Genomic DNA, 18,470 nt, shown 5'->3' on the forward strand with positions numbered 1-18,470 from the left:
TGGTGGAAACAGTTGGCAATTTTTTACAAAGTTAAACATATACCTGCCCCATGACCCACCCAAGAGAAATGAAAACACATTTGCAATAACAGATGAATAGATAAAGAAATTGTGGCATATTTATGTAGAGACATAATATTAAGCAATAAAGAAGGAGTGAAGTACTGAACATGCAACAACATGGATTTATCTCAAAAATATTCTCTTGAAAGAAAGAATCTAGACACTGAAGTGTATATATTCTGTGATTCTTTTTATATAAAGTTCGAGAAGAGGCAAAACTAAGCTACGGTGATAGACAGTTAAAACAGTGGCTGCTGTTGGCGGTGGAGATAGTGGAGACCAGAAGGAGGCCTAGGAGAACTTTCTGAGGAAATGTTCTATATCTTGTTTAAAAAGTGTACATGTGTGTATACATTTGTCAAAATGAATTGAACTGTACCCTTAAAATCTGTGCATTTTATTTATGTAAATTATATCTCAATTGAGAAATGAAAAACAGAAGAAAAATAAGATAAATCTATAGTGATATAGAAAAGTTTCTAATATATTTTTGGTTTTATTTTTCGTTGAGTTGGAAATAATTTTCAACTCATAGAAAAATTTCAAGAATAAGAGTAAAGGGACTTGCCTGGTGGCGCAGTGGTTAAGAATCCACCTGCCAATGCAGGGGACACGGGTTCAAGCCCTGGTCCGGGAATATCCCACATGCCGTGGAGCAGCTAAGCCCGTGTGCCATAACTGCTGAGCCTGCACTCTAGAGCCTGCGAGCCACAACTAGTGAAGCCCGCGTGCCTAGAGCCCATGCTCTGCAACAAGAGAAGCCACCGCAATGAGAAGCCTGTGCAGCACAGCAAAGAGTAGCCCCCGCTCACAACTAGAGAAAGCCCACGCGCAGCAGTGAAGACCCAATGCAGCCAAAAATAAAATAAATAAAATACATTTATTAAAAAAAAAATTTTAGGAGGGAAAGACAGAGATGGATTCAGGTTTGTTTGTTTGTTTTTCCCCCTTCTCTTATGTTATAAAAATAAATTTTAAAATTCCCAAACTCCTTTCCATAAGTGAAGGAGAAAGGCATGGAACATGGAGCCTCACAAGGTTAACATAGTGATATGTAGAATCAAATCCCACTAAACTTAAGTTCCTTGAACGCAGGGCTTTTTGTGCTTACTTTTATCCCTCAGAGCCTGGCAATTATTAGAAGTTCAATACAGATATGTTGAATGAGTCAGTCAGTTTTGTTTTACCTGAAGACTTTGGAGGTCTAACTTATATTCTTTTCATCCCAAATTTATCACTTGACTAAAACTATATAAATAGAAAAAAGCCTATATTCTCATGTCCTCTGACCAAGAATCTGTTCTAAGAATGTACATGTTGGATATGACATGGTAAAGTCAGTGCTGCCACAGGAAGAAATGAGGGGGAGGCTTTGCAGGAAGAAGTTTATTATACTCACAGGTCAAAATAATCAATGACTGAAGAAATATAAAGTCATCAGTTAAAGGCTACAAGAGCGGTGTGTTTCAGAGATGTGAGTGAGCAGGGGTAAGATATTGTCCCTGCTACAGAGAGCTGGGACTGCTCCCTGGGCAGGACCACTGCAGTGGAGTAAAAAGGGACAGATTGGAGTATGTCATCCTCCTCTAGATGTCTGGGCATTTGTTCATCAGCAGGCTTGTTAATTTATGAAAACCCACTCACAATCACCTCCAAACTTTCTCCACATGAGATAAGCTGGGGGTATATCACCATCCCTCATAGAAGGGGCATCAGTGTAGTGAATCTTCTCAGTCCATACTCCTCAATAGGTCCTTGTGTTCTAATTTTATTTTGATATTCACCAGCCCACCTTTTATTTGAATTTTCATTGCAGATTTTTAGGTCTCAGTACAGCGTTTGCTTTTGGTGGCTGAAGGGTATACTTTAGCCTGGGAACTTTTGACAAAAATTTACCTAAAGCAAGAACTGACTTCTAGGCAGCTTAGAACTGAGCTCACTGATTCAAGTCACTGTTTTGTTGCAGGCTGTTCAACACTGCTATTCCTCACTCAAAGGGGGAAAATGGAAAGAGTTACTTACTGGTTGAAGTAACCATCTTTGGATATAAATGCCTGATTAGGCAAAGTTGAAGTACTATTTAAACAACAGTAGGGACTTCTGTGGTGGTCCAGTGGTTGAGACTCTTTGCTTCCATGTCCCCTGTCCGCACAGGGGATATGGGTTCGGTCCCTGGGGGAACTAAGATCCTGCATGCTGCATGGCGCAGCCAAAAAATAAAACAAATTTTTAAGTTAAATAACAGTAGAATCTAGATGAGCTACTTAATTATCTGTGAGTAATATATTGGGTTTTTTCTGTTTTAGATCGTTATGTTAAACTCCGTTTCTGACCTTCATCACTACATTGACAAAAGCCAACTGACAGAGGACTTAGGGGGAACTTTGGAATATCACCACAGTCAGTGGATAAATCATCGAACTGTAAGTACCAATTTATGTGCCCTTTTCAGTGTCCCTCCTGGTTTTCTAGAGACAGGAGACCTAGAGATCAACTGTTGGGCAGTCATTGCCCGTGACTGCCTAACATCGGGAAGGTTGGGTTTTCTAAGCAACAGGCTGGGGGAGAGACAAGGTGCAAGGATAAAAGCTAGGGCTTCTCTTGCTGATTACCTTCGTCTTGGCTCATTTTATGGTATGGGGGTTTTGGGGGACTTGATTTAGGGTGCACCTGGGGAGTTTGCAAAATACCCTGCTATACTTCAGAGAATTTAATTTACTTGATCTAGGATGGGTCTCAGGCATTAGTGGGTCACAAAACTCCCCAGATGATTCTAGTGTACAGACAGATTGAAACCCACCAAGTCAGAAGAAGCTGCATTTAAATGTTGCCACCATTGCTCCTTATCTGAGCTCAAGGGAGTTACTAAACCTCTCTGAGTTTGTTTTCTCCCCTGCAACTAACACAGTGGTTCTCAGCTTGGGGCAATTTTTCCCGCAGAGGGCATTTATTGATGTCTTCAGATAGATGTTTTTTATAGTCATAACTTGGGGAGAGGGGTGTTACTGGCGTATCCTGGGTAGGAGCCAAGGATGCTGCTAAACATCTTTTTTTTGCGGTACGTGGGCCTCTCACCGCTGCGGCCTCTCCCGTCGCGGAGCACAGGCTCCGGATGCGCAGGCCCAGCGGCCACGGCCCACGGGCCCAGCCACTCCACAGCACGCGGGATCCTCCCGGACCGGGGCACGAACCCGTGTCCCCTGCATTAGCAGGCGGACTCTCAACCACTGTGCCACCAGGGAAGCCCTAATATGTTTCTATTTGTTTTTTTTTTTTTTTTGCGGTATGCGGGCTTCTCACTGTTGTGGCCTCTTCCGTTGCGGAGCACAGGCTCCGGACGCGCAGGCTCAGCCGTCATGGCTCACGGGCCCAGCCGCGTCCGCGGCATGTGGGATCTTCCCGGACCGGGGCACGAACCCGTGTCCCCTGCATCGGCAGGCGGACTCTCAACCACTGTGCCACCAGGGAAGCCCCTGCTAAACATCTTATAATGCACTAGACAGCCCCCCACAATAAAGAATTATCTGGACCAACATATCAGTAGTGCCAATGGTAGGAAACCTTGGACTAACAAAAGCTACCTGAAGGTTTGATATGTAGAATAAGTGATATAATGTCTATGAAAGCATCTGAAATATAGTATTTTACTTTTTCCTACTTACTCGTAGTGATGGTTATTATGCTAAACTAGAAGGGTCAGGAAAATTAAGGAAAAAGTGAGATTGAAACTCAGCAAATAATGTTTGTCTATATAAAGTTGTCATTCCCCTTTCCCTTCTCTCCTAGCCCCATACCCTTGAGAAGATTAGGTTTTCTATGCAAAATCAGAAGCTGCTTTCACCATCCTGAAAACACCTTGCAGTGTCAGCACACCTCTCTATCTACTCACTTTGGAAACATGTTGTTCAACATTTACTGATGAGGACTTCCCTGGTGCCGCCGTGGTTAAGAATCCACCTGCCAATGCAGGGGACATGGGTTTGAGCCCTGGTCCGGGAAGATCCCACATGCTGTGGAGCAGCTAAGCCTGTGCGCCACAACTACTGAAGCCTGCGTGCTTAGAGCCCGTGCTCTGCAACAAGAGAAGCCACCGCAATGAGAAGCCCACACACCGCAACAAAGAGTACCCCCACTCTCTGCACTAGAGAAAACATGCACACAGCAGTGAAGACCCAGTGCAGCCAAAAATAAATAAATAAATTTATTTAAAAAAAATTTACTGATGAACAAACACCTCAACTACATTTGATTAAGTAGGAGAATTCACCCTGTTTTAGAGTGTAATGTTTTCTTTTTGGTTGTGTTTTTTTGGTTTTGTTTATAAATTTTATTTATTTATTATTTTTGGCTGCATTGGGTCCTCGTTGCTGTGCGTGGGCAGAGATAGTTGCGGCGAACTGGGGCTATTCTTCCTTGCGGTGCACGGGCTTCTCTTGTTGCAGAGCACGGGCTCTAGGCGTGCAGGCTTCAGTAGTTGTGGTTCACGGGCTTTACAGAGTAAAGAGGTGATTTATCTAAGGTCATATGGTCAAGCAGTGGCAGAGCCAAGACTAAGGCCAAGCTTTTCTGAATCACTCTATTAGGGGCAGGTCCTCTGTACAATTTCCAATTAGTGATTACTAATAATCACCAATTACTAATAATCACTAATCAGACACATGGAATCAAGTTATTTTGTTAATTGGACTCGCCACAGGAAGCCTTTGGCTTTCCCCTATTTCTAGGATGACATTTCCAGGCTTTACACCTGATTCTCTTAGTTCTTACTGTTACATTTGTAAGGTACTCATCTGTGCCCAAGATCCTTTCAAATTTGCCATTCCTTTTGATCCTCAGAAAATTCCTGAAGAAATAGAACAACCATTGGTTGAATCCTGCCTTCTTTCCTTCCTTACTGTCCTAGTAATATGATCTCGGCCAATTTACTTGACCTGCTAGAGCTTCAGTTCCCTCTCCTATAAAATGGAGATAAAATGCCTTCCACTCTAGATTATTGAGATGACAGACAAATGTATAGCACAAAGTACAATGCATGGCCTATTTCATATACTCAGGAAATAGTTCTCCTGTCCTACTGAGAGAGCATATTGGTGAATGTTAATCCCTCCACACTGTTATGATTGTCTGAACTTCCAGGCCATTGAAAACTTTGCTCTGGCGTTGAAGAGCACTGCTCAGATGCTCCAGACTTTTGGGGCCTGCCTAGCCGCAACAGAACTGCCCAGAAGCATGTCATCCTCTGAAGACCTTCTCATGTCCCACACAAGGCAGCAGGGCAAGTTGCAGGTGAGTGGTCAGTAATCTCTCAGAGGCCAGCCTATGTGCTGGCAGATGGTCAGCTTCCTGGAGAGTGCTGGGAGCAGAATTAAAAGTTAGGCCCTCTTCTTCCCACTTCTCCAGTAACTTGGCAGCCACTAATCATCTTTAATCTTCTAGATAGGCAGTGTGTAAAGAGGAAAATCTCTTAATGACTGGGTAGTACATGTGAAATGTTTGCAGGTTGTGAGAAGCAGCCCCTTAAAAGGGAACTCATTCCAGCTTTGTGCTGGTGAGACAAGGTGTGTGAACATCCCTTCAAGGTCCACACTCCTATGATCTTCTCAGGACAGAACAAGATACTATAGGCTGAAATTGCAGGGAGGAAGGGAGGGAGAGATGGGAGTCGGCTTTTGAAGCATAAGCTTTCCTGAGGCTGTTATGAAGTTTTGGGGCAGACTAGTAAGCTGATTTATTGCTTCACTCTCTCAGGGATGTGTCTTTTTATTTGGGGACCAATATGAGAAAGAGAGCTATGAAAGGTGCTCTGAACTGGGTTTAAGGAGAGGCATCTACTGAAGGATTCATAAAAACATGTCAGAACCTGCTGGGAAGGCAGCTTGGCAGATTCTTTTAGGCCATGCAGTAGAGGGAAGTCTTCTCAGGGCTTATTGGCTGGGTGTCAGCCACTTTCTGTCTCCAGAAACAGACCAAGTCTATTATTTAGCAGGAGACCAGAACTCAACAGGGCAGCAAATCAAGGATTGGAAGGTTGATACATTGTAGCATTGCATGTATACTTGCTGTGTTGAGCTTAAGAAGAGCTGAACTCTTTTATCTGTGACCCAAAATTTGCAAAAACTTTGCTTTGCTAGGTGATTGATTTTTTATTTATTCAGCATGTATTGACGACCCACCACCACATGCCAAGAAAACAACAAACAAAATGCAAGCTCAAGGAACTCATAGTTTAGTTAGGGGAGTCAGAGTCTAGTAGTTGAGGCAAATTAATTCTTCCATGTGTCAGGGAGCACTGTTTAATTCTATCTTTAAAGGTCTTGGTTACCAAAAAGAGTTCAAAATGTGTTCTCAAAATTACTCTTGAGTAACCAAAAGATCTGGTTTGAAACTGTAGAAGCCTGAAAGCATCCTGGAATTTTCCCTGGAAATGCCTCTGAGAAGCTTGACCATTTTCTTTGCCAAACATATAGGCCAAGTTCACCTCCCATGTTTCTTGGAAGAGACGGCATGGGGTGTGGAAGGCTGGGTCGAGGGTGCCTCTGTGAAGACCGCTAGAAAAGGGCTGGTGATCCACGCCCACAGGTCACAGACCACAGGAGCCTACAGAGCAGTCAGTTAGTATATAGGTGTGATGTTGAGCATCAGAGCTCCAGCCTGGGCTCATGAGCAAATGTGTTCTGTGCCTCATTCCAAGAAGGGTTGGGAGAGGTTGCAGAGCAGAATCATCAAGATGACAATGTGACCAATCATGGAGGCCTCTGGGGAAAAGGTGAAAACAAATTGGATTTTAGATGAGGACACATATCTGAGGGATGAAACCAGCCAGTCAGATCCTGCTGTATGTGCAGTGAGGGTTCCCAGGGAAGGCAGATGAGTGGGTGTTCTGTCATCTCTACATAGACCAAGAGCTCCACAAAGGGAAAGGGAAGGAAAGAACCAGTCTCCAAGATGGAGTAAGGTCATTTTCTGGTTCATGGTGGCCAGCTGTTCTTGGAATTAAAACACTATGTGTGTAAGTCAAATTTGACTTCTTTGTTTCATATCTTATAAATTAGAAGCAAAAATTCCAAAATCATTAAACTAGGCTTAGATTTTTCCTTTTTCCCATCCAAAAAAGCTTTACAGAGAGCAAGAGTTTATATTACAAAAAAGGAATACTATTTAAACTTTTATGAATAACTTAGTTTTTGTGATTATTTAACATAATTTTATTTTTATTTGAGTATTTTCCTATCTTTTAAAACCAAAGTTTCTATAACTAGTTGAATAATTTTTTTTTCATTTGGAAAGCATCTTTTCCAAGTTAAAAATTAGTGTAAGATTCATCCTCAGAACAGTGAACTTTTAAATCTATTTAAATATCTATACAAGTTACAGTGTATGATTTAAGGCTTCCTCCCAGCCCAGAGAGTTTTTGTCTGAACAGCACAGCATTAAGAGACTTGGTTTGATTTCTTGACTTCCTTTCTCTAGGGGATCTTTGAGAGCCCTTATTTTAGGTTCACATAAGCACATAGCTGCCTCTGCAATCAACCAGTCCCATACAGGATAAACCCTAGGAGAAACACACCAAGACGTTTAATCAAACTAACAAAAATTAAATTCAAAGAAAAAATACTAAACATAGCAAGGGAAAAGCAAAAAATAACATACAAAGGAATCCCCATAAGATTATCAGCTGATTTTTCAGCAGAAACTCTGCAGGCCAGAAGGGAGTGTCAGGATATACTTAAAGTGATGAAATAGAAAAACCCATAACCAAGATTACTCTACCCAGCAAGGATCCCATTCAGATTTGATGGAGAAATCAAAAGCTTTACAGACAAGCAAAAGCTAACAGAATTCAGCACCACCACACCAACTTTACAACAAATGCTAAAGGAACTTCTTTAGGCAGGAAACACAAGAGAAGAAAAAGACCCACAAAAGCAAACCCAAAACAATTAATAAAACGGTAATAGGAACATACATATCAATAATAACCTTGAATGTAAATGGATTAAATGCTCCAACCAAAAGACACACACTGGCTGAATGGATACAGAAGCAAGACCCATATATATGCTGTCTCTTGTAGAGACCCACTTCAGACCAAGGGACACATACAGACTGAAAGTGAAGGGATGGAAAAAGATACTCTGTGCAAATGGAAATCAAAAGAAAGCTGGAGTAGCAATACTCGTATCAGATAAAATAGAGTTTAAAAAAAAGACTGCTACAAGAGATAAGGAAGGACACGACATAATGATCAAGGGATCAATCCAAGAAGAAGATATAACAATTATAAATATTTATGCAGTCAACATAAGAGCACCTCAATACATAAGGCAAATGTTTACCATCAAAAAAGGGGAAATTGACAGTAACACACTAATAGTAGGGGACTTTAATACCCCACTTACACCAATGGACAGATCATCCAAACAGAAAATAAATAAGGAAACACAAGCTTTAAATGACACAATAGATCAGATAGACTTAATTGATATTTATAGGACATTCCACCCAAAAGTGGCAGAACACACTTTCTTCTCAAGTGCACATGGAACATTCTCACATCTTGGGTAACAAATCAAGCCTCAGAAAATTTAAGAAAATTGAAATCGTATCAAGCATCTTTTCTGACCACAATGCTATGAGATTAGAAATCAGTTACAGGAAAAAAAACCGTAAAAAACACAAATACATGGAGGCAAAACAGTGCACTACTGAATAACCAAGAGATCACTGAAGAAATCAAAGAGGAAATAAAAAAATACATAGAAACAAATGACAACGAAAACACGATGACCCAAAACCTATGGGACTCAGCAAAAGCAGTTCTAAGAGGGAAGTTTACAGCAATAAAATCTCACCTCAAGAAACAAGAAAAATCTCAAATAAACAACCTAATCCTACACTTAAAACAACTAGAGAAAGAAGAGCAAAGAAAACCCAAAGTCAGTAGAAGGAAAGAAATCATAAAGATCAGAGCAGAAATAAATGAAATAGAAACAAAGATAACAATAGTAAAAATCAATAAAACTAAAAGTTGGTTCTTTGAGAACATAAACAAAATTGATAAACCTTTAGCCAGACTCATCGAGAAAAAAGGGAGAGGACACAAATCAATAAAATTAGAAACGAAAAAGGAGAAATCACAACTGACAAAACAGGAATACAAAGTATTATAAAAGACTACTACAAACAACAATATGCCAATAAAATGGACAACCCTGAAGAAATGGACAAATTCTTGGAAAGGTACAATTTTCCAAGACTGAACCAGGAAGAATTAGAAACTATAAACAAACCCATCATAAGTAATGAAATTGAAACTGTAATTAAAAATCTTCCACCAAACAAAAGTCCAGGACCAAGTGGCTTCACAGGCGAATTCTATCAAACATTCAGAGAAGAGCTAACACCCATCCTTCTCAAACTCTTGCAAAAAATTGCAGAGGGAGGAACACTCCCAAATCTGTTCTACAAGGCCACGATCACCCTGATACCGAAACCAGAAAAAGATATCACAAAAAAAGAAAATTACAGACCAATATCACTGATGAACATAGATGCAAACATCCTCACCAAAATACTAGCAAACAGAGTCCAACAACACATTAAAAGGATCATACACCATGATCAAGTGGGATTTATCCCAGGAATGCAAAGATTCTTCAGTATATGCAAATCAATGAATGTGATACACCATATTAACAAATTAAGGAATAAAAACCATATGATCATCTCAATAGATGCAGAAAAAGCTTCTGACAAAATTCAACACCCATTTATGATAAAAACTCTCCAGAAAATGGGTATAGAGGGAACCTGCCTCAACATAAGAAAGGCCATATATGACAAACCCACAGCAAACATCATTCTCAGTGGTGAAAAACTGAAAGCATTTCCACTAAGATCAGGAACAAGACAAGGATGTCCACTCTTGCCACTCTTATTCAACATAGTTTTGGAAGTCCTAACCACAGCAATCAGAAGAAAAAGAAATAAAAGGAATACAAGTTGGAAAAAAAGAAGTAAAACTGTCACTGTTTGCAGGTGACATGAGACTATACATAGAAAATCCTAAAGATGTCACCAGAAAACTACTAGAACTAATCAATAAATTTGGTAAGTTTGCAGGATACAAAATCAATGCACAGAAATCTCTGGCATTCCTATACAGTAAAAATGAAAAATCAGAAAGAGAAATTAAGGAAACACTCCCATTTACCATTGCAACAAAAAGAATAAAATACCTGGGAATATACTAACCTAAGGAGGCAAAAGACCTGTACTCAGAAAACTATAAAACGCTGATGAAATAAATCAAAGATGACATAAACAGATGGAGAAATATACCATGTTTTTGGATTGGAAGAATCAGTGTTGTGAAAATGACTGTACTACCCCAAACAATCTACAGATTCATTGTAATCCCTATCAAATTACCAATGGCATTCTTCACAGAATTAGAACAAAAAAGTTTACAATTTGTATGGAAACACAAAAGACCCTGAATAGCCAAAGCAATCTTGAGAACGAAAAATGGAGCTGGACGAATCAGGCTCCCTGATTTCAGGCTATATGACAAAGCTACAGTAATCAAGACAGTATGGTACTGGCACAAAAACAGAAAGATAGATCAATGGAACAGGATAGAAAGCCCAGAGATAAACCCACGCACATATGGTCACCTTATCTTTGATAAAGGAGGCAGGAATGTACAGTGGAGAAAGGACAGCCTCTTCAATAAGTGGTGCTGGGAAAACTGGACAGGTACATATAAAAGGATGAGATTAGGTCACTCCCTAACACCATACACAAAAATAAGCTCAAAATGGATTAAAGACCTAAATGTAAGGCCAGAAACTATCAAACTCTTAGAGGAAAACATAGGCAGAACACTCTATGACATAAATCACAGCAAGATCCTTTTTGACCCACTTCCTAGAGAAATGGAAATAAAACCAAAAATAAACAAATGGGACCTCATGAAACTTCAAAGCTTTTGCACAGCAAAGGAAACCATAAACAAGACGAAAAGACAACCCTCAGAATGGGAGAAAATATTTGCAAATGAAGCAACTGACGAAGGATTAATCTCCAAAATTTATAAGCAGCTCGTGCAGCTCAATAACAAAAAAACAAACAACCCAATCCAAAAACGGGCAGAAGACCTAAATAGACATTTCTCCAAAGAAGATATACAGACTGCCAACAAACACATGAAAGAATGCTCAACATCATTAATCATTAGAGAAATGCAAATCAAAACTACAATGAGATATCATCTCACACCAATCAGAATGGCCATCATCAAAAAATCTAGAAACAATAAATGCTGGAGAGGGTGTAGAGAAAAGGGAACCCTCTTGCACTGCTGGTGGGAATGTGAATTGGTACAGCCACTATGGAGAACAGTATGGAGGCTCCTTAAAAAACTACAAATAGAACTACCATATGACCCAGCAATCCCACTACTGGGCATATACCCTGAGAAAACCATAATTCAAAAAGAGTCATTGCAGCTCGATTTACAATAGCCCAGAGATGGAAACAACCTAAGTGTCCATCATCAGATGAATGGATAAAGAAGATGTGGCACATATATACAATGGAATATTACTCAGCCATAAAAAGAAACGAAATTGAGCTATTTGTAATGAGGTGGATAGACCTAGAATCTGTCATACAGAGTGAAGTAAGTCAGAAAGAGAAAGACAAATACCGTATGCTAACACATATATATGGAATTTAAGAAAAAAAATGTCATGAAGACCCTAGGGGTAAGACAGGAATAAAGACACAGACCTACTAGAGAATGGACTTGAGGATATGGGGAGTGGGAAGAGTAAGCTGTGACAAAGCAAGAGAGAAGCATGGACATATATACAGTACCAAACGTAAGATAGATAGCTAGTGCGAAGCAGCCGCATAGCACAGGGAGATCAGCTTGGTGCTTTGTGACCGCCTGGAGGGGTGGGATAGGGAGGGTGGGAGGGAGGGAGACGCAAGAGGGAAGAGATATGGGAACATATGTATATGTATAACTGATTCACTTTGTTATAAAGCAGAAACTAACACACCATTGTAAAGCAATTATACTCCAATAAAGATGTTAAAAAAAAAAAAAACTATGCTCGCCCCTCAGGGAACACACATAATTCCTGTTAAAGCTAATAGGAGTCAAGTGCACATCGACAGACAGAAGAGATGCAAGCAGGGAAACCAAGTATCTGGTAATAGGCTTTGAGCCTGAATTCTGGGCCCCCCTTTGTACAGGTAGTAGGTATCCTGGTTGACATTTACATTAACAATTTAGTGTCTACCCTCTTTGATATTCTGCTGCCTCAGGCTCCCCAGGTGACAGTCCAATTATAGAGCTGGAGCAGCAAAAAGGACACGTGATTTAAGGGGAAAAAATATTAAAAGGGGGAAGAATTAAGAACCTGGATTTACAAAGAATCTGTATTTACAGTCGTCCCCCACACATTTACCCATCCTACTGTGAACGTAGGTGGTATCCTGACAGCAACAATGTCATAACAACTAGAAATTGAAGATTAAATTTGCACAGTGCCCGAGAGTGTCCCTGCTGTGGGGCTGAGGGAAGGAAGAAAAAGATGAAGGGGAATCAGCTGCTCCCAACCTAGCAAGACGGCTGTGGAGGGAATTCAAATTCCACAGGACAAGCGCTGTGGAAGCACAGAGCTGAGCAAGTAACTCTGCCCGAGGGAAGGTTGAAGGTTTCAGAGGAAGGGAGGTGGGAGGGGTCAGGACAGGGGGAGACGAAGGAAGGGCATCTGGCAGAGAGCTGTCTCTGCCAAGGCACGGGGGACCCCAGCAAGTTCTCTGCAGCACCTGGGGTGCTGGGTGCCTGGTTGGGGGCAGGACTGCAGACCGCAGAGGGCCCTGCAGACACGCTCTCCTGGGAACTGGATCGATCAGATCCTGGAGCAACGTGGAGCAATCAGGTCTGCACAACAAGGAGTTCTGCATTGTAGAAAAAGCACTAGGACATAGGGGCTGGAGGGTGGGGACACTGGGAGAGAGGCCTGCTAGAAAGCTCCCACAAAGAACTTTCTAGGTCAACAGAATTAGGGCTCGTGACCAAGACAGGGACACTGGGGAGTTTCAAGCATGGGCAGTAAATGCAAATGCTAATAGGGACCCAACGGTCATATAAATGAGTATAACAGGCCCAACATGACAGACTCAGCACAAACTCCCCCAAAAAAAAAAAAGAAAAAGAAAAAGCTTTTTAAAAAAATTTTGCTTAAAAAAAAAATTACAAGGTATATTCATAGGCCCTAGCAATAATTTTATAGTTTTAAGAGTTTTTAAAGACCCTTTGTTCAAACTCTACTTGCAGTAACTCTACATAAGTTAGAAAGAGGTAGGCAGAGAGGTCTCGTTTTTGCACAGGAAGACAGAATTGGAATTCTTATGAATACCAACAGGTATTTCAATAGATACAAAATACCGTAGGGTATTTTGATGTTAATACCCTAATAATCAGTGTTTTTATCTAGTTTTATATCACAGGGAGATCTCTCTCAGCAGTTACTGAGGAAAGGGGATGTCTCATCTCTTTCAAGGACTTTTTTCTCTAAATTGTGAAATTTGCATTTTAAAGGCCAGATTCTGGAATTCATTAGTCAACATTATAGACAACACAAGATAGTAGAGCTAACTTTTAATGGCAGATAGAGGGTAAGTATTAAAAGTGGAATAAGGAGTATAAAGCATTCATGTATTCCCTAGGCTGTCACTGATTGTTTTACTTCCCACCTTACCTCCACACCCAGCCCAAGACACAACCGAGCACAGGGCCTGGCATGTAAAAATAGTTCTTTATAGTAAATACATTTTAAATGAATGAATATGTGTCTACATTCATGCTTACCCTTGTCACAGAAAAGAATTCCTCCCAGAAAATTTAAATTCTTTTGACACTGAAGTAGTCCACAGTGCCTTGCTAAGTAGGTCTTCTTCTGACCAACTGCTTGTTTCCATAATGATGGAACCATAATGTTGAGTACACACTCGGACAGCCCTACCAGTTGTTAAAAGAATTAAAGATTTATATCCCTTGAGAGCTTCATTCTACCTCCCTGGCCCATTTCCTAGGACCCACAAGACCTCCTCATGATTCTGGCAACCCTTTAACCCACAAAAGGGTTAACACCTGGACCGCAGTTGGCCTCAGACCACAGTTGGCCTCAGGACTGTTTCAGCATTTCACAAACTCCATTTTGGGGTTAGGCAACTTACCTTTATGCTGTCCAAGTACCATAGTTACTTATTCTTTCCCTCCGTGTTTATGGCAGATTTTGGTAACCCTACTGAAGCTGACCATGTGGTCTGGCCCCAAAGTGTAACCAGGTTACAATTTTTCCATGTATTTTTTAAAATTTATTTTTGGCCATGCTGTGCAGCATGCAGTATCTTAGTTCCCCAGCCAGGGATCGAACCTGTGCCCCCTGCATTGGGAGCATGGAGTCTTAACCACTGGACCACCAGGGAAGTCCCTTTCCTTGTATTTTTAACCATGTAAAGGAAATACACAGTGTATGACATCACTTACTAAGATTCATCTTTTCGCTCTCATATACTTTCCTCACATTCTGCAGCTTTTTGGCTGTATCTCTCTTACAAGTTTCCCCTTCCAATGTCTCCTTCTTGCCCTAGCAGTATGCTTCTTCTTGTTTGGTTCCTCCATCTTTCCTCCCAATTCTGTATTGCACATCCTGTATGTGTGTGAGTGTGTGTATAAATATATATAAATAAGATAATGGCTAATGCCACAATACTGCTGGAATGCCGGAAGCTTAGAAGCAGTTAAGAAACTGAGTAGAAAAGCCAAGACCCTTTTTCATGGGGAGGAGGAGGAGGGAAAAGCTAAGAGCACTTACTAATGAGTGCTTTTTTCTCCCCCACCATATCTTATTTGTCTTTATCCATCTGCAATGTAATTTCCTTTAGACCATTTTTAATTCATCCAACCTACAAATATTTAATGAGCACTGATGAGATAAGAAATGAGGGCTGATACCTGAGAGTAGAGAAGAAGGGATATGTCCAGTTACCAGGCAGGAATACCAGTCAAGTGGCCGACTTGGGGCATTACCTGGAGAGGACAGAGCCACAGGGGCTGTCCAAAGAATTTTGATCAGAGGAGTCAATCTATCATCAGCCAGGTCTTGGGACAAGTTTGAGGCTGGGTATAGGTAATGGAAACCTTCAAAGGGGTGAATACTGGAGTGGGATGGGAGACGAGGAACAAAGGCGTAAGGTTGAGAAGGCCTGGATTTCTGTGTGACTGGAGTGGAGAGTATAAAACTCCTCCCACAGGGAATGAGTTCTGCATCAGTGAGGCTGGAGATGGCTGGGCCTGGAGGAAGAGATTTAGTGTTCATGTGCATCAAGGAGATTGTTTTGTAACTATTCTTACCTTCAGGGCATACCAAACGAGCATCCTGAGTGACCCAGGAACAAAACCCAAAACTCTCAGCAGCAAAATTCTAGGCCAGGCTCCACCCCTTTTGGCTACCCCTATGCTTAATGCTCAGGGCATTGAGAGACCACCTGTATTATGTGAGTAGAGGACTAGAGCCACTGGATTTGGAAAGAGAGAGGCTGACATCTTCCCTAGTTGCAGTGCCCTAAGTCCCTATGTAAAAAGAGGAGAATAGAATTGCCTTGGAAATATGAATCTTTCCCTGTCAAACTGAAATTGCTACCCATCTCTGCTGAACTTTGATAACTGAACAAGGCCACACTCTGGGGGCAGGACTGGCAGGTGTTTATTGATGAGACCAGATGAAGTTTTTTTTTATGGTCAACTAGCAATGATTACATTATTATTGCATGGCGTTTTCCAGCACTTAACATTTGATATCTGTCATTTTCTTGTTTCTGGTCACTATCTTGGATTAAAACCAGATTTTATTAACTAATTGTTTTTAATTTACAACAACTTGAGATACACACAAAAACTTAACAGTTGTTGCTTTTGGAATGGGAAAGTGAATGGGCTGTGGACACAGACTTGATGTTTTCAATATGTACCCTTTTGTATATTTTGAATTTTGTATTGTGTATGTATTACCTATTTAGGGATAAGTTAATCAATTTAAAAAGCTATAGCTTGACTTCTTTAGCATTTAATTTGCTATATAATAAAAATATACCGAGCTACCATTTTCCTCACCTCAAATCTACCTAGAATTTGCTTTTAATTCCTCCTAAGAGAGACTGTATTTTCCTTTCTCTAGGATGAGCTAAAATTACTTGGAAAGCAAGGGGCCACATTGCTGTCATGTATTCAAGAACAAGCAACCAAAAGTCCCACCAGCAAACTCAGTCTCAATGAAGCTGAGAATGTAGCTACCATGGAAAGGTGAGTGAGAGGGGTGGAATCTGCTTTTTCAGGAGAGAATACATAGAACCAGATGATCTGAAACAACCAAGAACAGATGGAAATAACTGCTTATGGGTCTTGGTGGGGTCACGAAAGAAGAATATTTGAGACAACGAAGGAAAAACCATGGTATCCTTCTGGCATCCATCTACAGAGATCTTTTTATGAGAATGCCATTCCCTCTTCCTATGATCTGCTTTCATCCCAGGATATCAAGGAAGATGGTAGTATTTACTGAGCTTCATTGCCAAATAACAGTTTGGTTGGGTGCTGTGCTTTGCACACCTGTCTTCTTAGGCGGAAAGAAATAGAGAGAAAGGTAAGGTTACCTGGGGTACATTTTAAAGCATAGCAGCTGCATCTGAAGTGAAGTGTCTGCCTAATCCTGAGGGTGTCCTGATTAAAAAATGGGAAATGTGGAAACCAGCTGAACTAGGAGAAAGTCATAGGTGACACAGACTTCATAATAAGGAGATTATCACAATTAGTAACACTGACTAAAAACATGGGTGTTATCTCCATGAGCCTGTGGAAATGAATGCTGACTGCATGTCCTTTCTTGTTCTTTCTTGACAGGTTATTAGTTCAGTTGAATGAAACAGAAAAAGCCTTTAGTCAGTTCTGGTCTGAGCATCACCTGAAGCTTAATCAATGCCTACAACTGCAGCACTTTGAACACAATTTTTGTGAGGTATTATTTTCTTGTTTAATAAAACTTCCGTTATGTTTCAGTGACTTCTGGTTCTCTCTCCGCCCTTGAACTCTGGGCATCGGGCTTCCCTCCCCTCCCCAATCCAGTCCCCTCCTTATATCTTTGATTCCTCTTCTCACCTTTTCAGTGGGTTAGCAATGTACTAGAATCCCATTTTCCTGTTGGCATACATGGTATTTCAGTGATGGTTTACCTTCCTTTTTGATTCAGTGAAGCTTTAATATTCCATCCACGTGTGTCTCAGCACCCTCAGCTTAATCTGAAAGCTGATGAGCTGTAGGAAAAAAAAATCTATATAGATACACATATGTCCTGAATCCTTTTTGGATTTTCAAGTTGTCTAGAGTATAACAAACCTATACCTCCACATGGGTGTCCATTGGCTTATGTCTGGGCTTTTCTAATGTGTCTTGTAGGTTAAGTTTGCCCTGGACAATGTGTTGGCAGAGCAAGCGGAGTTTACAGACATCGGAGACAGTGCAACGCGTGTGGAGCAACTTCTTAAGGAATACAAAAAACTGGAAGGAAAAGGCCAGGTTTGTTTTTTTTGCCAATTTTGTGGACCAGGAAGAGGGTCACTGTGGATGGTGACAGATCATGGCCACTCATTATTGCTAGAAGGTTGCCAAAAGACACAGGAATGCCCAAATCCTGCCTTTTCAGTGACCTGACACTCACCCCAGGTCTCCAGGGAGATATGCACATTAACAACTATGAGGAATGATGAGGGCAGTGAGAGTTCTGTTAAGGCTGCCAGAGCACCCAGTTGAGGCTGGAGGCTTCGGTGGGGTGAGAGTTCCAGGTGGCCCTGCCCATTCATGAGGTGACAGACTAGTGGGGGAAAAACAGGAAGTAAGGTCACACTGGGTATGTTACCCACTGGGCCAGAGGTTGGGGCAGGAGTTGGTGGTAAGGAGGGGAAACTTTTAAAGGGCAAACCAGAGAAAAATAACTAGTTTTATAATAGGCAAGATGGGGAAATTGGTCCACATTAGTTCTGTTGCTACAGAGAGTTGGCAAAGCTTTCTGCTTTCTCATGCTCAAAGAGTTGGAAATATCAAACTTGTAAAGGAACTTGAAAGGAATATATGTTTCAGATTCTCATACCAGAGTTAAACAGTTTCCCAGATCTGAACACAAATCAGCACTTAGGAGTGAGTCTATCTTAAGTCCTTACAAATTTGGCTTATTATGAATTTAAGAAAGCCCAGTCATCTTTCCAGAGAAGTTCCTTTCTGCTTTTCTTTAATTGGGTTCTCTATATTTTTGTCTCTTGGGAACTAAGTCTTC

General features: G+C 41.0%; 1 protein-coding gene across 2 annotated transcripts in view; it reads left to right on the forward strand.

Moving 5' to 3' along the window:
• The window catches only part of MCF2L2 (MCF.2 cell line derived transforming sequence-like 2), a 227,007-nt gene that overhangs the window by 72,078 nt on the left and 136,459 nt on the right, over positions 1 to 18,470 (forward strand). For both annotated transcript variants that reach the window (XM_022571165.2, XM_089910785.1), the window contains exons 6-10: positions 2,370 to 2,486; positions 5,200 to 5,349; positions 16,323 to 16,447; positions 17,045 to 17,159; positions 17,597 to 17,716. In XM_022571165.2, the coding sequence (XP_022426873.1) occupies positions 2,370 to 2,486; positions 5,200 to 5,349; positions 16,323 to 16,447; positions 17,045 to 17,159; positions 17,597 to 17,716 (627 nt within the window). The remainder of the gene's footprint in view (positions 1 to 2,369; positions 2,487 to 5,199; positions 5,350 to 16,322; positions 16,448 to 17,044; positions 17,160 to 17,596; positions 17,717 to 18,470) is intronic.

The sequence above is a fragment of the Delphinapterus leucas genome, chromosome 4, assembly GCF_059928025.1.
Source record: "Delphinapterus leucas isolate spDelLeu-1000000601 "Yukka" chromosome 4, BTC_Dleu_Yukka2, whole genome shotgun sequence".
Lineage (NCBI taxonomy): Eukaryota > Metazoa > Chordata > Mammalia > Artiodactyla > Monodontidae > Delphinapterus > Delphinapterus leucas.